Source organism: Triplophysa dalaica, chromosome 15 (genome assembly GCF_015846415.1).
Source record: "Triplophysa dalaica isolate WHDGS20190420 chromosome 15, ASM1584641v1, whole genome shotgun sequence".
NCBI classification, from domain to species: domain Eukaryota; kingdom Metazoa; phylum Chordata; class Actinopteri; order Cypriniformes; family Nemacheilidae; genus Triplophysa; species Triplophysa dalaica.
In genome coordinates this window covers 16,414,517-16,438,799 of record NC_079556.1, presented here as the reverse complement: position 1 = coordinate 16,438,799, position 24,283 = coordinate 16,414,517, and the positions used below count along the sequence as shown (strand labels likewise).

Genomic DNA, 24,283 nt, shown 5'->3' with positions numbered 1-24,283 from the left:
GCATAGACACAAAACCAATGTAAGTGAATGGGGTCCATGTTAACAACATTTTTCAATGTACTGTATGTTCTTTTGTGTTCTGTGGAAGATGTCTTCCTGGTATGAAATGACAATAGAGTAAATGACGACAGCATTTTTATTTTAATCACTTTAATACCCTTTTTGGTGATTTTTCTTGCATGCTTCATCAATTCATTTACAGTGAAATCTTGAAATGGCTTATCAAAACTTGCTATGCCTCTGAAAGAACAACCAATTCCCATTCAACCACACAATTAATCTTTTCGCAATCAAAACAATTAAACATAAAGAAAAGTCCAGTTCTAAAATTTTATCTTGGTATTTTGTGCAATTTAGTTTTACATGGAACAGAAATGAACACACGTGTGCAAAGTTCCCTGCTTTTGTGTTTTGTGAATTCTGTATGTGTTTTTACTCTCTACAAACGTATACTGTAGAGTAGACCATACCTTTCAATTCCACCCCTTTGCCCTCTGAAGCAAGTGTAGGTGCGGGGAGGATGGGAGGTTGATCTATTCTGACAGAGTTTTTACCTGAAGTTATAACAATAACAAGACGACAATTATACAAATCAACACATTTTTTAATTGTAGCTATATCTCATTTTACCAGTGCCATTATGCTAATACTTAACAATGAATTACCCACATAAGCAGGTATAACATAAAAAAGCTTGATTTTCCTTAATAATATTTAATTTTTACTCTGGGTTTCTCTCAACAATTTAGTTAAACTGTATAAGACCAATCAAGATCCATGATCAGAACTATCCGTTTCATAGTATTCATTTGACATTTTCTCATATAAATTGATGCCTGTTATTAAAACCAATCAAACATGGCTGAGTTTTACTAACCTTTGCATCTCCCCCTGTGGGCAAGGCTAAGAGTGCGGTCCTTGCATTTCGCCCTCTGCAGGTCACAGCTGGTATCATAACTGCGTCCGTCTGAACCACACACAGGTTTGCCGTGGGTCTTGGAGCAGACAGTGGCACAGTGGCTCTCCCTGTCCCCTATAAGCCACTGCAAACACGTGCATACAAAGTAGATTTTGAATGAGCAAGGTAGGCACGTCAACATAATAAGCCATGAAGCACTTGACAGAATAGCCTGACTTATACCATAATGACAGTGTCATAAATTAAACATCTAAAGAGTAACCCAATGAGTTTCACAGGTTTGATAGTAGGAAAAATCAAGATGCGCTGGTGTTAAATTAAACATCTAAAGAGCACATGCTATTCCAAATAGCACATGCTATTCCAATGAATTACGTGCCTGCGAGAATTAGGTCAAATCCAATACAGCCTTAGAGAAGATATATTTAAAATGACATAAAAAGACAGAATAAATGCGAGAAAAGAGAAGGATCTATTCAAGCCAGAGATATGTGGAAATACATATTTAATATTGATCCAAAAAGACAATATGAAACACTTTTTGCAGCCATTTACATAAAATTTGGCGCAAATTTACATTTTATAACCAAAATGGATATACAGTACATCTTTAAGAATATTTTTTGAAAGATTCAAAATCACCCAGCAGACAACTAAATATTTTGTTTCCACGCCACATCATATACTTGTCTGATATCCAATTCCCTTTAAACCACTGTATTAACAGTATTCACATTCAATTTTCTCAAACCTTGACATACACAAGGCCAGCATGAGTGGTACAAGAACGAAAAGAGAAACCAGTTCAGGATTGTTGAGGGGTCACTCTATATTGGCCTATCTGGGATTTCCTTTTGGGGATAATGGTTACAATCTAGTTTTTTTGGTATAGTTTTCCCTCACACCATAAGTATAATTATCGCTTGCTGGTTGCTTTTGACTTCTGATAGAGCATTTGGACCCAGAAATGATGGTGCATGATGTCAGAATAAACATGCAGATAGCTGCTGGCCTATCACGCAGTGCAGCTCATAGCACAGCAGGAACACGGGGTACATTTTCCATTTTAATGTGACCCATCTGAACAAACTGAACATTTCTCATTAAACACACATGACAAACTTTAGAATTAAGTCTCTTAAGCTCAGTTGTTAGGCTATTAGTCAAATGGGACCAAATGTTACTTCAGACGTGACCTGATGCTTTGTTATTGTCTGATGAAAAGCTGTGTCATTTTAAAAGTACATAAATCCTAAAACTTTTGGACAATATTAGTTTCTGTTTCTTCATTTCTTCAGTATAGAATGTGACTGACTTCTGTGTAGCATTGTGTAATGCATTTATAGGTTTGACTGTGTGTTTAACAACTGTGGTCAGGTTCTCTTGTCAATAAAGGGCATGATCATTCCATGCTTAATATTTGACAATGTAGCAATAGATCACACTGAAGATGTCCTACGTGCAGCAAACTTGTTGATTTTAACCTTTACCTGTGTTAAAACTGTACTGACATTTTCTTTTAAACAGGTTCACACATGGTTTAGCTTAAAAAGGGTATATACTTGTACAGGTAGGTAGTATATTTATAATTATTCATATATACATACAGTATACATTAGGCACATTTAGTGTCAGATGATAAACATTTACAGTATATTGAAAAGGAATGCAGCAGCAAGGGGCCAGCTTCCACAGACAAGCAAGGTGAGAACCTCTCAGGAGTATTATAATTCATTTTGTTTACAAGAAATCTTAACTGATTATGTTATACTGAAATTTGCTTTAAATTTCTTTAATATAAGATGAAGGACATATAACCTTCATCAAGAGTTAGTGCATATAAACAATCTGTCATATTATTTGAAAATTCCTCCACCGATAGCCGATTATTTAGAGTGATATTTGCCGATGCAGATTCTGAAATTTAAATCAATATTTCTTAACTTTCTGAATGTTACTAATTTATATATTGACTATTAATATTGAACATCAAACTGATGATGTTTCTTACAATTTTCTCTGAAAAGCACAAATTAATGGCATTTATTTGTACTCTTTTGATTGACAGGATATATCGTTCCTGACGGCTGTTTTTAAACTATTGGCTGCTCTTATTGCATTTATTGACCTATACTGATTATTGACCTATATACAGTATCTGTGTATTTCTAAAAAAATTATTTCTTCCACGCAACAGCTTGTCACAGCGGCTTTTGAATGGTATCGTCCAAAAATGGCATTAAATTCAGCATAAACATAGTACATATACTTTATCACATGATGGTGTATTAATGACCACAACTGGTTTTCATGTATAATGATGTTCGTGAAAAAGAGCAGCCAGGTCGTTTATGCAATCTCAAACCTTTAGTTCGGTGAGGACAAAATACAAGTTTGAAACTACATCAGGGTGAATTATGATGACACATAATGTGTTTGTTTGTTTTTTTTTTAGTGAACTGTTGAGCCAACACTTATCCTTACAATCTCACTTATACCATTTGAGCTTTTGCAGTACATAGGAGGACTTTTCAATGACATGACAACCCTATTACGATCTCCCTCCTGTGGCTCTAGGAGATAATGGTATCTGAGAAAAAATTGGGAATCACAGAAAGCCACTAACACACTAATCTCTATTACTCCTCTATCTCTGGGTTATCTCACAGGCACAAACATCTCTCAGTGATAATGTAGTAGATGTAACAAACAAGATTTTAAAAGGTTAGCGCCACACCTCACTGACATGGACCAATACATCACCTTACACTAAATGTATTTTATACTGATGTGAGTTAGTATATGTGTGTATAGTAACTGTTATACAGTCTGTCCTATTCTTAAACACTATAGATAATTGAATATTATTACGTTTCTCTACCAGCACACAAGCCAAATCTTCCCGAAATTAATTTAGTCAACAATCCTCAAAAACCACCAGTTCTCTTACAAAAGTTTTCTAAACTCTCTGTGTAAATGATTTGAAATGGTCCTACTTGATTAAACGATATGTCAAGCATATTGTTCTGATCAAAAGTGACCCCAGAAATGTTTCTCCATTTTCAATTTGAGGTTTTCTACAAATGTTTCTTCTTAGCTTTCTATTTGGAGAATGAGTATACTCTTACTCTTAAGTTTAGCCTTCTTCACAATAGAACATTTCTGGAAGAGCTAAAGATATAAGAGAAATCTCTTTGCGCAGATGGATTTGTGTTCTTGGCAGACGTAACACGTGTGCGTATGTGTGTGGTATTCACAGGCAATGCCAGAACTATTCTCTGTAACGTGTGAAGCACTCATTACCTTTAGGAGGAACACTAACAAAAAATAACGGGCAAAAGCTGACTTCTGATAGGCTGCTATGCAATTAGCTAGCCGAGTACATCTGGCACCTCTCAAAAAGGTTTGACAAGTAAGTGAGAATTCTGTTTCAAATTAGAACTCAGTTTCAAACAGAAATTTGCAGATTTTCATCTTATAAGGCCGGTGAACCTAAAAATGTGCATAAAATAGATTTTCAGCTGTGTCATATTTGCATTAATAATTTCCAGAGTTCCAAATCCCCGTATCTACTACTAAACAAACCAGTAACAAATACATTTCCGCAATCTACACAATCTCATAGGAATTCATAATTCATATTACTGTACATTTTTAATATGATTTGTTCTTGCGACAGTGGCGTTAGGTTTAGGATTGGAGGCATGACCTCTATCGATATATATATATATATGCCCCACTACAGTAGTTATATAGCATTATGCAAGTTATCTTTAAGTTTCTTAAATACTTCCTCAAATATTACACAATGGTACTTTTTAGCTAAAAAATTCAGTCTTAAAACAGTGTTTTACAGTAGATCAAAGTATGGAATTTTCATTACACAGAATATGAGAACATTGTTGTTCATGCTTCATATAGATTTCTGAAACAAATGATACAGTAACACCTGTCACATTAATGAAATCATAACTAAGTAATTAAATGCAGATTAATTGCACATCTGCTTTGTCCTTCTAAAGATACAACTTGGCTGCGGAACAATAAATACTTTTTCTGTGAACTTCAGTGATTGTTTGACCACCCACAAAAAAAATCTAAAAGGAAACCACAACTTAGGTGGTCATAAAAGGCCACTATTGGCATCATAATACAGACAACATCTTCCAAATGTACACTATTTCCAGCTTCCCATGTGGGATTGGTATTGGTTTAGGTATCAATGTGTCTGGTATTGGTCTATAGAAGGTCTTAGGAGGCCTTGAACACTGAGTACATCTAAAATCACCATCATGGAAAATTCTTGTTTAGCTATCATTTTTATTGTTAACCATTAACCATTTTAACACTTAATTATATACAGTAGTCTGCACCAACAAATCCCTGGTTTATTAAAAAATGATAAACTATCTTAAAGACAAACCTACAAACAATAGGTCTGTGTTTTTTTAAACTGAACATTAAAGTAAACTTTGTTCTATGTGGTCCACCTATACAATGATGTCCATTAACTTCAGCTTGTTGAACAAATGCTTTTGATTATTTTCTCCTGAGCTTGTAGTAACAAACAAAACCATGCACAGACTAAATAAATGGCAATGTTGTTAGTCCAGTGTAGTAGCGCAATAAGTTCTGTAGTCAACAAAACATTCAGAGAAGAGAACATCCCCATTCAATAGTCAATATAGCATGATTTTCAGCTGATGAATCCCGGCTGTCCGGTGAGGATAAAGAGACACTACTTTTATCGGGATGTAATTGAAGCCTCTGGAAGGCTGGTCATCTGCTGTATTTTCTAAGAGTAACCCATATCATTAAACGCTGAGAGCCGCTGCTATCTCTCCACAGTGAGATGCCTCAGCACTGACCCCGAACACATTCCCCCATCAGAAAACCTTCCTTATCCAAATCCCAGCTGTGCCTGACTGTATTGGCCCACACAAGGAGAACAGCCCCGAGTCTGTCTTCCAACTTGTTCTGTCTACTTCTCCTTCTATCTCTCTCACCCACAAATTTCGCTCTTTATTTCACTATCCATCTCTGTCTCACACTCACCATCTTTCTTATTCAGTGTCACCTCCAGCTCGTAGCCAGGTCTGGTGTCTGCCTTGCAGTGGCGTAACTTTGTTTTGAAAAATGGTGGGATCAGAGATGACAAAAACAATACTCGTTGGGAACATTTGTCATATATGGTGGGCGGTACATCCATTGGTACTACATTTTCGACTCAGCTCTCCCAGTAAGTGGTTTCCAAACGGTCATTTGGGTAGGGTCACTTGGCTGTTTACACTTAAAACACTTAAAAAACGTTTAGTCTTATGACTAAAAATGTCACTTGTTCATTGGTTTACACATTTTGAGCTTGGACACTGGATACACAAGCAAGCACAGAGGGCACAAAGATGGGCACATTTTAATACGGGCCGAATTTCTGGAGAAGCGGCTCTTGGTCTTCCCCAAATATAACTCATGAGTGTGAGCAATGGGAGATGGTGAGAAAGCACCACATCCTGAGTTTTCCACAAGTTTTAGATGTTGATGGCCTCTAAACAAGACACACCTTTGTATTATTTTAGAAAAATAATCAAAACAATGCTACTGCAAATAAATTAAACATTGCTTATGATAACTGAATGTTGCAGAACAAGTACTAGTCTAGTTGAGACATACACACATGGACTAGAAGCTGCAGAAGCCAATTAGTTCTGCTCACTATTTGACACACCGGGCTTGTGTCAATTTGTTCCTAATGACTTGTAACAGCCACATTAATTTAAGCAATATCACATGTCACCACAGTTGTAGTTTGGCAGCAGCTAATGATAGACATCATTGAGCAAGTAATTCACACCTCAAGATTGGCCAATTAGCTCATATTTCTTGCCTGCCAATAAAAATAGGGTACAGCATTAAGCTTTCCTTTAACCAAGCAACTAAGGACTAGTAGAATTGCGTATGTGAGCGGAGTGAAGCAACAACGATTAATCTGCATTGAGATCCACTCTGGGTTTTCCATTTTCTGATTTCAGGTAACTAGCGAGAGAAACCTGGAATGATCCTTGAGGAAGCACTGAAAACTTTCTCCTACAGACTACTCTGCATCCTGCACAACACTGATTCTAAACCGCTCACATACTCTGTGCTTGTCTGTCTTAACGGCTTTTCAGACCAATGATCTGAATTTCTCTGCGATCTCATACTAAATATAAAGACATAAAGACTTTCATTTGTGACCCGCACATAAATTCACTCTATCTATCACCTTCAGCCATTAAAACACAGCTCACTGACACCTGCAGTTTTGGGTGTGATGTGGGCCGCTGCTCTAATAAAAAAAAGCAGAGAGGAGGGGTGCAGGGAGCTTGGCTCCCATCTGCAGAGTTGGGAGAATGCATACTTGGCATGGAATCATCTCACTGTGTTCTTTACACAGCTTTATGAGGTTGTGGTGATGCCTTCAACTAGGTATGTTTTATGGCTCACATCCCTTGCCCACCATTCAAGTACCCAGTGAATTTCTCGGTCACTCACACTGCATTGGTTTTACATTTGCCAGACAGCTTGACCGTAGAACAGAACCACAACATTTAGAGTGGAAGGTCAGATTCAAATATGTAAATGACCAATACATGAATTATTAATAGTGTAATGAAACACTTGACAGACCTGGGCTAGCACTGAATCAGTCTTGAAAGCATTCGCTCATTACGACAGCTATTTCTGATGAGTAAATGTTTGGGGAATTCCTAATCATCTCTTTTAATTCTGCTACTGAATGAAAACAGATTTGGCTTTGTCATGTTGAAAAAAGTTCACACTTTATTAAGTCCAAACTTCAAAGGAAAAGACATAATGAAGTGTTCTAAGCAGGGCTTGTGTGGATCATGATAGAGGACCCAAATAATGGAGAAAAAGCTGTAAAATATAAGAACTCTTGTCAGAGGTTAAAGTTTTTCCACGTGCAAATAGCTCACAAATCTGCCACGTATGAAACAGTCAGCCTATATTAAAGAAATAACGACAACCAGTCGTGGCTGTTCCTATTCACCAGTATAATATCGTAGCAAAATGAAGAAAAAAAAACAAATTGTTTGAATAAAAGAGGAATTAATAATTTACTACGAAGAATTCAATGAGCAAAACTAAATAATAGTTCATTAGCCTATAGACTGCATGGTTATCAAGCAATGTGAACATTTGCAGTCATGAGTGGGTGAGCAAGTTTACGCTTTAATGCACCTCAATAAGAAACTGATGGTGTTACTTTCTGGTATATAACTGTAGTTAACAAATATGTTTTTAATGCCACACACAATAAATATCCAGAGAGCAGGGTTAAACAGTAATAGAGATACAGTAAAACACTGTAATATCAGATGTTAAGTATAGTACAGTACGTTGAAATAATATCAATGTATGGATTTATACAGATTCTCATCATTGTACAACAATTGCAATCTTATTAAGCAATTAAAAAGAACATTTGCTGCAGGGTCAAATTTCTTAGCTCTAGGGCCAAAAACAATCATCTGAAGCATTTCTTTTTTGAATGATAGGTTTTTCAGATGTGTCTTACTCTGCCATTTGAAATAGTGTACGTCTGTATTATGCTATTCATTTAGAGCCTCTAATTTAATACAGAGCAAAAGCAAAATATGATGAAAAATGTGTTGACATGCTTTTAATTTGCTCATTATCTGTCCTAAGGACCTTGTCAGACTACCACGGTTATTGCTTGTTTAATGATTCAGGAATATGAATTAGTGTTAACATAGATGTTTGATAGTATTTCTTATTTAAAATACAAAAAAGCTTCTAAGATTGACTCAAAGTAGATCACATTTTTACATTATTGTATACTAAGCTCTAAAAATAGTCACCTGTTCAAGCCATAGAAGTAATGACACATATCAGAGTAAAGCTTTAAAGCTAAGATGATGTCATAGTAACACTACAATCTTGTTTATTAGACTATTAACAGAGAAAGTTCCTTTCTCTTTCCAGTTTTATCCAGTTCTTTTAAAGAACACACAAACAATGCTTGCTGACAAGTTGGTACATTGAATTGGATTGAATCCTAAACAAATATTATCTTCCAAATCTGTGGGATATCAGAACTGGCCTGGTAGAACAGCTTTAAATTTCTGTCCATGGAACAGTGTGCTAAATTTGTGTTAAATGTGGAAAGAGAAATGTGAAATATCTCTGGAGTCAAGAGACACTTCTATTTTTCCTTTCAGATTTTCTTTCCTTTGAATTCTTTATACTTTTAATAAATGCAGTCACCCAGTTGGCTTTCAAAAAAGACCTTGATTCTCATTATTGGCAAAAGAATATCTTTCAGCATCCATAATCCTCATGAAGCATTTGGTTCTTGGAGCTGACTACGTACAGAGATAAGCTTTTACAAATGACCCACTATAGGGTGTATAACTCCATTGAAGTATTTAACTTGAGATTTTTAATAGCTTTTTTAACACAACCTTTCTAACCTCCTGTAATTATTAGATGGAGGTGATAAAAAATGGTCCAGTGGATACTATTACATTTCACGCAGCATAACCCTTGCCAATAGAACACAGGTAAATAGATTATATCACAAGAGATTAAAGCTTGAAATGGTAAGAGAAAGTAAAAGAATACAAGTAAAAGAAAATGAGATAAAAAGCTGGAATAGGACCAAACTCATTGCTTTCCCGTATTTCTTAGCAGCCGGTGTCAAGTAACCATCAAATTAATCAAGTTAATAAATGAACTACTTCATACTTGAAAATTATAAAGAGAGATATTTCTTCTCCATAACTGGAAACATTTTTAAACTCCTTAAAGGTTGATATTGTATTCTTCAGATCGCGTGTTTCTGAGATATTGTATTCGAGATCACAGAATCACACAGATAACTGATTATTAACCTTACTCACCAGCCGAACACAACTATGACAAAGCATTCACAAATTTCTCAGTTACTATCTCTCTCATTTTTTCCCAAATCCCATATCTTTAGTGAATCTCAACGGTCTGAGTGATGCTTTGAATGGACATTTTATTCTATTGTTGCTATCTTGACAACCATCAGAATTGCTCAAATACCTGAGGGCAGAAAAGAAAGCTTTTCTGGGAAAGGTTTTCTTACATCTTGGCAAGTGTTTGGCTGTTTGTACGAGCTCATTTATTTGTCATTAATCTTACTAATCTGATAAGGCCCACGTGAAATTAAAAAAAGGGAACAGCTCATCACCCTTTCACAAATCATCACACTTACAGATGCTAAAACAAAGGCTTACGTTTTTGTGTGAGTGATCAATTTAAAACACATCTTAAAGCAGTACTATTCAACATTGTCTGCAAACTTATTCAGCTGCAGAAAGAAATACTCCACACGCTCTTTGTTGAAATCGTATGAAATGCTGCATTGGAGAGGCAATGGTCTTCTTTTCTCTGGGCTCAGAGGGGTGCACAGGAAGCAAAGGACCTTTATGACAAAAGGTCAATGGGTGTACTCAAGTCTCGCTGACAATCCTGCAGCACAATGTGCCTCAGCAAGCAAAACCCAACTATTCAGCTGAATCACTAAAAGATGCTGTGAAATTGCCAGTGGGTTATTATGCTTTCAATGTTTATCTTATTTTTCATAATTTATTGAGTAAAATTACTTGGATTGCAATAATATTTAGGATGCAATGCAATAAACTGTGGTAACTTTGATTGCACCTCACTGTTCTGTACCCTATATGGCACCTTAAAGATGCATTCTATACAAACATATAAAAAATTTAGTACAGAGGGATAAACAAAACATGACAATCACGGAAAGATATTAACGATAGAAAAGTAATTTACCGGAGTTTCATTTAATTTTACGACATTGTATGGAAACAGTGATCTTCACCTGATAACACTGTTGGCATCATTGATATTGCACAACGTCAAAATTGATGCCTGGTTTAGCAATACTAGGAACATGGTTTCAAGGTTTTAATACCAAGATAAGAACGGACAACTTTAAATAACGCAGCTAAACTATCAAAGTGCGCTTTCAAAATGCGCAAATGTGCGCAGCTGGTCATGCGGTGTAGAGCGGAGTTACGCGCGGACTTACCCTCGGACCATTCGACTTCTGCGCTGAGGCTGGCGAGACGCACATCATCATCAGCAGCAAGGTGAGGGAATATGACAGCACAAAAAGGACCAGATTTTGGGAGTACATTCTGTCTGTTCGTGAAATTTAAGAACAGTATAATAAAACTTTATGACAGGCAGGGTCCCAAGTTTGCAAGAAATTCCAAAAGTTTGTTCTCAAATGTATTCGTCCTTAGTGGGGTTTCCTTTACATGTGTAAAAAAGTTTTCGTTTTCATAGTGCCTAGGAGGACTCATTCAAGATAGTGATACACTCTTTCCACAGCGAGGGACGTACGGTCCTTTTTCAGCTACAGGTTGAATAGTGGCGTACACGTTGGGAAGCGTTTAAAACCATAGGAGGCGGGATTATTCGGTGAGATTGACATTTCAACAGTCCAATGACAATTTAACGGGGTGGGGGTGCAAAAGTCCGCGGATAGATCATCGGTTTGGTTACCGGCAAATCTAATGACGCACAAAGCTCTACGAGCCCTCTGGATTAGTTTGAGGCTCTCTTATGCAGTTTTATTACCTGCTTCCCTTTTTGTATTTATTGGAGTATGTCAGTTTTGTATGAAAACAGACTTGTATGTGTATTTGTGTACTTGATTATTTCGTTTTGGCCAAATCCATAGTTTTATTATTGTAACCCAGTTAACAGCTGATGATGTTTTACAATACAGCTATGTAGCGTTTATTTGTAGTTAAGACTTTAAAGGAACAGTTCTCCCAAAAATTGTAATTCTGTCATCATTTACTCACCCTTTTGTCATTTACAACCTGTTTGACTTTCTTTCTTCCACAGAACACACAAAAAAGATATGTTTATCTGTTATGTGTCCATACAATAGAAGTGAATGGGTGCAGCGCTGTTCGGTTACTAATTTCTTCAAAATATCATCATTTGTGTTCTGCATAACGAAAGTCATAATAAAGGTTTGAAACGACAAGAGGCTGATGACATAATTTAAATTTTTGGGTGAACTATCTTCATGGTGGATTTTCAGGAAAAGTTGACTTTAAGAGTAAGTCTACCATACATTTATATTAAACACTTTGCATTTGTATAGCTAGATATAGAAAAATACAAAAGCATTGCATATATATTGTTTTGTATATGAGTGTCTATTATAAACTGATATTTGTCTCATCATTGTCATGACTGCTGCCCAAAAAAGCCCACACTTGTGTATGGTTAAGTGACAATAAAGTGATTGTATTCTATTCATTTGAAATGTGTATTAGCTGCACGTCATCGCTCATTTTTTTCATGATGTATGTTTAAGAGATGAGGCTCATAATGGGTATATTTAGATTTATCTGCAGGAACTGAACGAGGGCCAACAAAATCTAAGATCAGGCAGCTGTGTATAAGTATGGTTGGAACTTTACTCTCACCAACTCAATACAATCCAATTTTAAGGAAAAAATGTGAAGCAATAACAACCTCAAGGAAGCAGGTCATTGTATTCTTCTGTATAAGATTAAAAGACTCCGTTTTGACTCTACTGCCTCCAATGCTATCAGATATGGCTATGTGGGATGTGTCTAAATCGGTAGTCAGATTTTTTGTTGGATCTATCCCCGGGGGCCCAGCTGTGCCAGCTGGTCCTTGCCCGGTCGGGACTGTGTTAAGTTTTTCTGGGGGAGGGGACAGGCAAAGGAGTGTCTAATGGAATGTTAACGAGTTCACTTTGTGTCCACTTTCCTCCTGCCCTCTCCTTTAACCGTGCCCAAAACAAAGACTGTTTCTGGTGTGTGAAAATTTGTTGTTGGAGAAATGTGACCAACATAGATGGCTGTTGTCATTTGGCTGGACTTGAAACAAATGTTTGACAAGGGCCAGAGAGATAGGGGGCAAACAAGCTGAAAAGGGTTGTGCTGCCCAATTATCACACCGACCCTTCGACAGATCCTCAATAGCGTTTCATTGTCTGTTTATAGCAAGCAAAGCCAACAGAAAATTAGCAGGTGTCTGTAGACAAGACAAACCAGCCCAGACCAACGGACACCCTGCCGACTCAAAACACAATTATTGCCAGGCTTTGCACATTTCATGGCGTTAATCAACACATCAGTACAGAAGAGAGGTCTACTCCCCCACCCATGTATTATTATGATGTCTTAGATAACCATGACAGGCCCACTTCATGTTAAGTGTCCTTAATACCTTTGTACTTTAAATTGTGTGGCTCTTACTGCTGTTAAACCCATTTACAGGTTTTGTAATTAGACATCTGGACTGAGCTTTATTGTGGTTTCAACAGCTTTTAGAAAAGTGGAATGTTCAACTTCAGTACTGAGATTAATGTCCCAAGGCCGGTTCTTTACTTGGCCTCGACAGAAATTGCCATCTTCTGCACATTTTCTAACCAGACGTTTAATTAATATGTGAAATGTGTGTAATAAAGTGTGTAACATTCTCTTCAGAGTAAATGTGTAAGTGTATTTCCAGATAATGTCTGGCCAGAGACAAACCCTGTTGCTCAGAGTCTGTTGAATTTTATTTATGTTTCATGCAAGTCTCCATTGTTGTCTAGTAAAAAAATGACCTAAAGTTAGTTGAGTGAGAGCTACAGTATACAATTTATTCTGTTCCAAAATAAACTTCTTCCAGATTTTGTTGTCAGTTTGAAGCATTGTTGAGCTCTTTTCTAAAACCTGTTTGGAGACAGATAACAAGGGTTTGTTTAAGGAGATGGCATGATGCAAAAAAAAATATGTCTGCAACTAATCTTATAAATGTTTTGGAGAGAAAAATATGTAATCTTTTCTTAAATATTTATTTACTTTGCTATTCGAGTGTCTGTGTCTATTCTTATGATTCAGTCTAAAAATGCTGGGTTATTTTCAACCCATGAGCCTATGTTGGGTTGTTTAAACCCAAACTGCTGGGCTGTTTCAATCCATTGTGGGGTCAAATATGAAAATTTCCGGGGTTATTTTAACCTCATGGTTGGGTTCGTCGTTTTTTGACCCAACCATGGGTTGAAAATAACTCCGCATATTTTAGAGCGTTCTTTACTGCCTTATTAGTTTAAAACGGGCTGTGTTTGTGGATTCATAAATTATACATTACAGATGTGAACAGTGTCTGTTGTCTTCGTCCATATTTCTTAAAGGCACCCTTTTGACCTTATCGGAGAAGAATAAGGAAAAGACAGAAGGAATATGGACGGAGAGGGGACTTCAAACAAGAAATGCAAGGTCAGATGGAAAGCCCTTTTGCTTTAAAGTCCCTCATCTGGATTTCATTTGTTGAATTCCGTGTCTTATACATGTACTGGCAGCAGTTTTCACAAGCTCCCGTATCTGGATGACTCCGATGGTCCAGTTATTGGCCTGTTTCAGCTTTTACACATTCTTACGGGTGTTTCCTGAAAGATGCATTTTTTACACATACAACATTAACAGATGAACCTATCATTCACTCAGACATATCATTCAATCCACTTGTCAAAAATAGAAAAAAAAAAGAAAATTCCAAAGAAAGTGGGGTGTGAAAAAACTATTGAGACAGTGTCCAAAACATGGTGTGTCCAACACCTGCACTGCCTATTCACCCAAGTGTTTACACACTGTCATCAACAATTAATGGGTCTCAGGGGCAGGGCTGCCTGCCCTCTGCTGTGGCCTCAGACCCTTACTGGGTCCTTATGAGTGCCTAATTGAGCATACCACCCTACTGATTGAATTAACAGCTTGGTCCCAGGGAACTTCATCCCAACGGTAAGGGGGGATTCATTCCCTCAGTGCCAGCCTGATGGAGGGGGGAAGAGCAAGGGGTCGAGAGCGCAAAGTTGTCAAAATGTCAGCAAAGCGTGTCCCTTTCTGTTGGCGAAACCAAGCTAGAAATGTGAACTGGGGGCATTCAGAGGTCCCGGTCTTTGGAAGGACAGGCCTGCCCTGCAAATGCTTGGTCCTAAAGCCGGCTGGAGTCTGTCCTTTTCACACAGTGTCTCAAGAAATATGTCAAGGGACGAATTTCGTGGCCAGGTCACATTTGTACATTTCAACATCAAATAAGATTCAATGTTAAAAAGGGAAATTTAGACATATTTTATGACAGTTATGCATTTATAACATTATTATGATCATTCTACCACTTTTCATTGACTTTTTTTAAGTAGTGTAAGGAATAAATGTTTAAAATTGAGAATATTTTTTTTATTTATCCCGGGAGAGTGGAGAATAACATTTTCTTTTTCCTTCTTAGCAAAATTTAATTTAGCTTATATCTCTTATTTTCATATTTTTATATTTCTTATTATTACATAAACATTCTTTATTTTTGGATTACATCCACCTATTTTGTTCTCTATTAAAAAATTCCTTCTGATGAGCAGGTCCCTCCCTGCGATGGGTTGGCACTCCATCCAGGGTGTATCCTGCCTTGATGCCCGATGACTCCTGAGATAGGCGCAGGCTCCCCGTGACCCGAGGTAGTTTGGATAAGCGGTAGAAAATGGAATGGAATTGAATGGAGCAGGTCCCTATGTTGGCTTAAAAAAAATGAAAATTCTGTCATGAATTACTCACTCTCTAGTTGTTCTAAACCTGTATCAATTACTTTGTTTGGCTGAACACAAAGAAAAATATTTGGACGAATGCTGGTAACCAAACAGTTTTTCGACCCCATTGACTACCATATTAAGAAAAATGATAATGGTAGTCAAAAGTGACCCAGAAATATCCTACATTTTTCAAAATACCCTTTTCAAAGTCATTTTTCCTACTATGGTAGTCAATGGGGTCCACGAACTGCTTGGTTACAAACATTCTTCCAAATATATTTATCTGTGTTCATCAGAACAAAGAAATGTATACATATTTTGAACAACTAGAGGATGAGTAAATAATGGGTGAACTATCCATTTAAGTGAAAATACAGTATAGGCCGCCGCCTACCTTATACTGTAAAATAAATGTAAGAAATCAGTATAAAAAATGAAACACTCAAAAATACAATTAAAATAGATTTTATTGTCAAGATGTCTGGGCCTTCAATCCAGATTGTATTCTTGTGTAGAAATTAATTTGCTGGAGTATAATTAATCTAATCAATATGCTATCAAATCAAAGGAAGAAACATCTGATATATACAGTAAAATGTCAGAGCAAGATTATTCTTAAATGAGGGTTCCCAGATAGAAAGCTGCAGACTTGGATATTAAGTGTGCTTGTCAACACTTGATACCACTTCTAAAATTTCAAATGTAAACTTACAATTCATTACTTGTTGATTACTGCGCCATTGTGAATCAAGTAACCTCAAGGATTTTACAAATACGTGCCATTTATACTATATCAGGTTTTTGCATCCCACTGTCATTTAGCAGGAACCTGGATATCATGGTTAATGAAGATGTCATTCAATCCATTAATAGTTTTCACAACTGAAATGGAATCCAGATGACAATTAAAATCTAACTTTAAAAAAGAACTCTTGTGTCTTGATTAGGGCATGGAAACTTTTCCATATGTGTTGTCCTAATCAACAAACTCCAACCAGCTTCAGTGTTCCATAACATCACCAAGAAAACTCTCTTGACCCCCACCCTAAGAATTTTTGGGGCATCCCACTGCACTGATGAACTGTGCTGTGACTACATCTCCCACTCCCATACACCCCAATTTTGAACCCCATGCCCTCCAATGACAACAGAGTCACTTCACTACTTGATGTCACAGGCTTTTGATAGAATCCATGAACGGGGTTAATTACTCACACTGTTATTGCACTGGCTCAAAAGTTTACTGGGTCACTATCGCCGCCGCCACCACAACCACCACCATCTGATTCATCCAGTTATCTTATCCCATTTTCTCAGAAGACTTGTCTGGCTGCCTTGATGCCACAGGAATATGTTTAGGCCTATGTTTGGAGTATGTATGGTTGCAATGCAACAACTGCCTGGCAAATGACCTTTTTTTGGCATATTTTGCATTTACAATGCTAAGTGTCTGAAAATGCTTTATTTTATATAATGGATGTTTGATTAGACAGAACAGAAATATAAAGACTAAAAATATAATAAATGCCCCTAAGCGCTGCTCTGAGGGGGGGATATAAGGTAATTAACTGTATAAAATACACACATGTATAGGTTTCTATTAGAGTTTATATGTACTGTATCTGCTTGTAACAAGGTATGTGAGACCTGATGTCCCTTTCTTTTTTATTTATAATAATGCATATTTTCTGTAGACAAATTAAAGCAATTTGACATTAATTATTCTTAATTATGACCATACCTGTGAAAACCAGGCTATAAAGTCTCAAAATCTTATTATGAGATAACAAGCAAGTTTGATTTCAAGCATTCATTTCAGAATTATTTAAATGTTTGACACGCCTCTAGTCCATCAAAATAAAAGATATCAAGATCTTATTTTTACAGAATGTTTTTATATCAAACTTGACATCTAAAAAATATTAAGCTGGGTTTGCGCAGGCAGGGTGTCAGTTATTAATTGTTTATAATATAATATCTAATCATTTGAATCTTTTTTTTGCATTAGCTTATATAAATAAAGAAAAGAATCAGACTTCATGATACTTATACACAGAGTAAAATTAATACTCAGAGGAAGATTTTTAATATAAGATATTTATATCACTTGCGTGAACATAAGAACATAAGAGTAAGGATTTATGCTTTACATCGATGTTTGATTTAAGTAATTCTTGATTTAAGTGTTTCTTTCAGGACACTAGGCTGCATCATTCTGCTTAGTCCCATCTGTATGCATTTGGCGCCCCCTAGTGTATGCTTGTATTTACTACGATAGTAAACAGATTGACGCTGTCAAAATATTCACTCCACTTGAAAATATAAAATAATTTACATTTTTCTTGTTGTTTCTGTTATTATTATTCATACTTTTTCCCGGTTTTTCGGTTCAGATCTGCCATAATGCACACATCTTCAAATAATTCAAAGCCTATAATTGTTTTCGCGATTTAAACACACTAAAAAGCGAGTGGAAAGAGGAAAAGAGAAATGCAAACATGAAATATATTTAGATATGAAATGTGAAATAATAGGCTGTAGACAAGAGTCATAACAAGGGGACAAAGGGATGAATATGTGCGATATTCTTAGAGAGCAGCTTGTCACACGGAGGCGGAGCGTGGATGCTTGACGGCCACGGATGCGAGTGTCAGACAGCAGGTGGAAACTGACAGAAAGCGAACCGAGCACAAAATCTACAACACATTTGATGAGGAAAAAAATGAATTATCGGTGACCTGGTCGGTTCTGAATGCACGTGACTCGATAGTGGTGAGCATCTTTTCTGTAGACGTAAGATCTTTGGCAAACATCATCTTGCACTGCGTTGCAGGGGCTAGCTGATTTATAGCGCATTCGTGTAATCAGATATTATTGCACAGGGTGTGTTAGTATAACGCATACTTTACCTTAAATCAAAGCATCTTCTGTGGACGTGACTTGTGCTTGTGCTGTTTGGGTGAGTTATACCTGTGTGTGACGTTTCTATAACGTAAGAACAACATATGTCTTTTTGGGGCCTAGAAATGTATACATGTTATGTCGGTTTACAGTCCTTGCAATAATCAACTCATTTGTGTAAGCCTATAATTATTTAGTATATATATTTAAAATGAATAAATACATTTAGTTTGAGATCTATTTGTATTTTATGTAGAGTAATGTACAGCTTATGTTTACATGCAGCATTATACAGTGTAATACAGGCTGGATTTAACACGGTAAAAATATAAATGACATTATGAAAGACCTTCTGTTAACTGCATTTTCAGACAGGGATAGATAGATAGATAGATAGATAGATAGATAGATAGATAGATAGATAGATAGATAGATTTACTGATGTCCAGCGTGCACATGAGATGTGTAATCATATGTATACTAGCCTGAAGCACGGAAACATCATCACATATTAAAGCAGAGCGTAAAAATATGCATGCTTGTGCAAGCTTTGTAGCATAATACCTCATATTGCACTCTTAATCTTTGATCTCTAAACAGAACACAATAATCTCTGTGTTCCAGTTTTGAAACTCTGTTCGAGGGTCATCCAGCAGTGTCATTGAAGCACTGCAGTATTCATTCTCTCTCTCTTCTGTATACAGCAAACCATGGTGGACCCACTGGAACCTGATGACAAGAGTAAATTCAGAGGACCCGGGTTTGAAACCCCTGCTACAGCCTCTGAAGCCCCTCCACTACCTGATACAGGTGATGACAGCGAGAAAGATGTTTGTCTGGATCCCTGCCCACAGACAGAGGTCAATACTGAGCCTGTACCAAGCTCTCAGGACCTATGTCCGCAACAACACACTCAACCAGAAGAGCAAAAACTGCATCTGGATCTTTATAATTTTGATACTCCAGCAGCAGAAGGCAGTCGGTATGTACTAACAAGCCCTCGCTCACTTGAGGCATGCGCACGTTGTGGAGTGAAACCTGTGGAACTTCTGCCACGTCCACTGTCGGATTTTGCCCGAGAGGCACCAGGCCGCAGCATGCGTGTCGCCACAGGAATGTTTGAGATATACGAGAGAGATAGACACGCTAAACTTCGACAGTGCAGGGAAGAGAGAGAGAGGATTATCAGAGACGAGAAGAGACGAATTCTGCAGGCTGCTATCAACAATAATAATAGTAGTCCACTGGGTTCAGAGAAGTCAAAGGAAACTGTAAATGCTGGATTGTCTGAGCAGAACAATAACAGTTTAACAACTTCTAACCCAGCCCCCCAAAAGCCATCTGCTTGCACTGGTGTACCCAAAAAGAAAACCGTTATATCTAAAAGCACAACACAAGAACCAGGACAGTTAACAAAAGTGTCCACATCCAGCTGTCCTCCTGTCTCAAAACCCAGTACAGTAAACATTGCTAATATTGCTAAAGTAACCTCTGCGAAAAAATCCAAGTCCCTCGAAACTGAATCTGATAAAAAACCTCAAGGAGCAAAGGCTTCCGTAATCCACAGGTCAGTTCAGTCTGGTCCAGCAGGTAAGGGCCCCAAGAGACTCTCCAGTACTCCTACAAAATCTGCAAATACTTTCCCCAGATCAATATCTAAACCCTCCTCTTTTCCAAGAACAGCGACTTCACTTGCTCCAGTAGTGTCAAAATCTGCTATCCAAAGTCTTGCCAATGGCATCACCAGTCCATTTGCACAGCACAACGGACACATTCTTTCCAAATCAAGGGTTAGATGCAGGAGCCACTCTCTAGAGTCTTTGCAAAGGAGACGAGAAAAGTGTTGCTCCTCTACTGCTTCAACAACTAACACCACAACTACCACATGTACCTCTTCAGAATCTGCTTCCTCATCCTATAGCTGGGATGGGACAAGAGATCACCTGGCTAAGACATCAAGCCCTCGTGCCCGCACTTTAGCCACCTTTAACTCCCTGATGGGTCGCAGTCTGAGCTTAGGAGACCTTAGTCACTCTTTACAGACAACTCAAAAAGTGGAACGCATTGTAAAGGAGGTCAAACGCAGGGGACTCAAAGCTGTTCCCGAACGTGACCGAAAGATTGCTGCATTAATGCTAGCCAAGTACCAAGAGGAGGACATAATGAGCCAGACGCGCTATGTAGCACATCTGCAATGGGACAGCGAGCGGCGACTAGAGGAGCTACGACGAGAACGTGAAGACCGGGAGAAACAGAGAGCTGTTCAGCAGTGTCAAAGAGCATGGCAGTCGCAAGTCTCTACCCGGCAGCGCTGGCTCAACCAGCAGGAGCGAGAGGCCACGGAGGCAAAACTTCGTCAAGTGGCGGAAAGTGAGGAACGTTGGCGAGAGCTGGCCGAGCAACAAGAGCGTAGCAGGTTGCAGAAGCTGCAACAGGGCGCTCGTGAGGAAAAACACAAGAAGGCACTGCAGGAGCAGAACCTCAAAGCTCTGGAGGAGGAGAGATCTGCTACGGTAGAGCAGGAGAAACTTCTCCTGAAGGAGAAACTGACCATTGCTGAGCTGAAGCGTCAGGAGCGAGAGCACCAAATCCAAGAGGAGCGTCTCGGACTCAACCGCGCTGAAAAGAGACGACACGCAGCTCTCATTCAAGAGATTGCACGACGTGAAGCAGACGAGCGAGAGGAAGCAAGGAGAATTGCGGAAAAGAAGCTGAACAGGTCCCAGGAGAACTATGAACAGATACAGGAACGGCGTGGGCAAGAGTTAAAGGAGAAAGCTAAGCGAGAAGAGAAGCAGATCCAGAAAGCAAGGCGGGCCGCCGAGTCACGTGAACAGCAGCAGAAGGAGCAGACAGAGGCGAAAGCGAAAGAAGCTGAAAAACGAGCACAACAAGCTGCACAAATAGCCGAAGAGCGGGCACGGGAGAAGGCCCAACGCGCAGTGCAGAGCAGGCAAGAGAAGGAACGACTTCAAAGGGTTAACCGTCTGCGTGTAGAGGAGGAGGAAAAACAGAGGCGTCTCGAATTGCTGCAGTCTATCGAGCGCAAACTGGAAAAAAGCGAACAGATTTTCAGAGAGAAGCGAGCGGTGTTGGAAAGTGCCCGGTCGGTGGCACGCGCCTCTTTCCACGTGCGGGATCGCGTTCGCGAAGAGACAAATATGCGCACCTTTGACAAGATGGCCCTGGAGGCACAGTTAAACGCAAACTTAATTGAGAAGTGAGAACTTTAGCAGTGCAACTTTCACTCTTTTCGTGCACAAATGTTTAGAAATAAGCTGTGCTTGAGCCTACCTGCTTGCCTCATCCCTAGACTATTACAAGATGGTCATGCCCTCATGTGTTGTACAGAGATTCATATATTTATTCCTTTAATCCTGATGCTGGATCATTTTCATCATCTCATTTAAATGTTTGTATATTTATCATTTAAATGTTATATGAAGACCTTTCTGCTTATGTGTGAATGGTCTTATGTTGGGCATGATTGTTTTCGTAACTTGGCAAGTGTGTTGCATTGAGAACTGTAGAGAATATAAAGAGTTCATTGTTTACAAGCAAGCTTGGCACTATGGCAACAGTAAAAGCTCTCTATAGTGGCAGTGAAGAAGAAGCAGAGGGGACAGGGTTCTTTAATAAGAATAAATTGTTTGTGGGAGACTCCTGTTCTCCTGAATCTTCTTTTTTATTGTAGGCTGCAGTAGGGTGAGCCCTGACTTGACAAGTGTCTAAGCCAGACTCTAGTAAAATGCTGAACAAGCGTTACACCCTAGAATAAGGACATGTCAACAAATGATGTCAGTACAGCTGATAAAGCACAGGAGTCTTTGATCAGCATCAGAACCATCAGTTCACGAAAAATCACACTGACATCCCCTGCATTCCTTCAGGTGTGTTCATTTGCTTTTTACTTTACAATTTTCTCATAACAACTTTATTTTGAGAATTGCACATAAATATATGAATATGATAGGAGTGGAATGTTGCTTACTACACACTGAATATTGCACAGTATACACCGTATATGAGTAAAACACGTACTAAGCAAGTAAGGCACTATGTGACAACATTTTAAACCTTAGTATGCTACCTTCTTGTCACATAACCTTATCAAGTTGTTGGCATTGAGTCATCATCTTGAAAATATATGTAGTTATTTTATATTTTAAAATGTAAAAAATGGACTTTGTTAGATTAAACATTCACTAGTTCGCATTAACATGTAATCAGGTCAGATAAAGCATATTTTGCGTGCTGTGCGAGGGGAAGGCGCCGAGCTCCAAATTTTGGCCCGAAGCCAGCGTAATACCCTCTTCAAACTGGGATAGATACAAGTAGAGAGTGAGGTGATGGGGTGGAGGAGGTATGCTGCTAGACTGTCATGGTGCAGAGGTGAGGGGCGGCCATGCTATCATGCTACTCCTGAATTTAGTTAAATAAACTCCATTTAAAGCCAAGTGTGAATGCACCCAATACCTAGTGTGATTGAAAGTGGATATAAGCAAGTTCCCATGTAGCTAAAAGAGCAATATCATCCTGGTACATATCTAGAGAACAGTATTGGAGGAGAGCACACATCGAGATCTGTGAGAAAAGCAATGCAGGCAGTTTCGGACACACCTCCCAGATAATTCCTATGAGAGTTTAGGCCACAGTGATGCCTGTCAGGCCTGCCATCTGCCACGCGGATTTTTCCATACAGCAGTTCAGACCCTAACAAAACTATATTTCATTAATAGCAATTTTTGCCATTATTACTTTACAACATTTCTGTTGTGAAAAGAGATCAGCAATTACCTGTAATAGATTAAGAAAAATACATAATATAATATATAAACTATAGAAATATTTTTATATAAAATCCTCTCTTTGTCTGATTATTATGAAACTAAGTTATGGTGTAATTTTACCGTTATCATGTATTACCAAATAAGCCTGTTTAATCGTTTTTATTTGATGTTCTATTAAATAATTAACTTGTATCTGATTCTTTTTGTTTGTTTCTTATAATGCAGGTTTGGCAGTGACGAAGGTGGTGTTGACATCTGAGGGCCGATTCAGTTAAATAACCCCTCATAGACTGCAAATGACATTTCACTTTGATCACAGGCCCTTATTTCCTTGTGGCAATGACACAGCTACGCATGACGTAATGGTGTTAATAACACTGAAGCAATTTTACCTCCAGCATATCCAAATAAACATATCAATGCCCTTTTTGAGAGCATTAAAGGCCCAAATAAGTCATGCCATGTACATTTCTGTATCACTGAATAAATTTGCGGGCTTTTTAAAAATGAGAATGAAACAGTGATGCTCAACAAGTCCTCCCTATTTGTGAAGATTTTATTACTCATTATCTCAAGGTTGTAGTGGAACCTTATAAGGTTCATGCATGAATCATAACATTTACAAAACTTTTTACATTTACCAATGACTAAGAAATATTAAACTACAGGTTTATAATACAATGATTGATCAAGGGATAGAAGATTAAGATCACCTGTATGCTCTACAGCCTTATGCAAAATGTCTGCACAATGATTTTAGCTGTAAACTCTGCCAGCCATGCCATGATGATGTAGCATTCTAAGTTGGAGTGTAAAAGTTTTATCAAAGATTTTATATTATGGTTTATGTATTTTAGTTTGGTTTATTATCATCACCATTCAAATGTTTTCTGATAGCAAAAAGCAACTTGGTAAAAAGGCCTTGCAAGGGTGAAATTTGAAGATGGCGGAATAAATCACATTGAGAAATAACACTGTAATTTATTTGTAAATAGACTTCACTTTCAACACCTTATTTGTATAAATGTAAGATTCTAT

The 24,283-nt window shown here is 37.9% G+C and overlaps 2 protein-coding genes across 17 annotated transcripts in view; one reads left to right on the top strand and one right to left on the bottom strand.

The window, feature by feature from the left end:
* smoc1 (SPARC related modular calcium binding 1) overlaps positions 1-11,376 on the bottom strand; it is a 51,066-nt gene extending 39,690 nt beyond the window's left edge. For 9 of the 13 annotated variants that reach the window (XM_056768474.1, XM_056768476.1, XM_056768472.1 and 6 more), the window contains exons 1-3: positions 11,019-11,375; positions 878-1,043; positions 471-554 (exon numbers count right to left, since the gene is read on the bottom strand). In XM_056768474.1, the coding sequence (XP_056624452.1) occupies positions 471-554; positions 878-1,043; positions 11,019-11,126 (358 nt within the window). In that variant the 5' untranslated portion in view covers positions 11,127-11,375. Of the gene's footprint in view, positions 1-470; positions 555-877; positions 1,044-11,018 lie in introns of all 13 variants that reach the window. The other 4 variants (XM_056768471.1, XM_056768480.1, XM_056768481.1 and 1 more) reach the window with 4 other exon arrangements.
* A 2,851-nt stretch (positions 11,377-14,227) lies between these two features.
* Positions 14,228-24,265, top strand: ccdc177 (coiled-coil domain containing 177). 4 transcript variants are annotated; one of them, XM_056768772.1, is made up of 3 exons: positions 14,228-14,247; positions 19,160-22,345; positions 23,471-24,265. In XM_056768772.1, the coding sequence occupies exon 2, from the start codon at positions 19,166-19,168 to the stop codon at positions 21,677-21,679; it is 2,514 nt and encodes an 837-aa protein (XP_056624750.1). In that variant the 5' UTR covers positions 14,228-14,247; positions 19,160-19,165; the 3' UTR covers positions 21,680-22,345; positions 23,471-24,265. The 4 variants fall into 4 exon arrangements, with proteins under 4 accessions (XP_056624750.1, XP_056624747.1, XP_056624748.1 ...); XM_056768769.1 differs by lacking the exon at positions 14,228-14,247 and adding an exon at positions 18,193-18,326; XM_056768770.1 differs by lacking the exon at positions 14,228-14,247 and adding an exon at positions 18,394-18,513.
* The last annotated feature ends 18 nt before the right edge of the window (positions 24,266-24,283 follow it).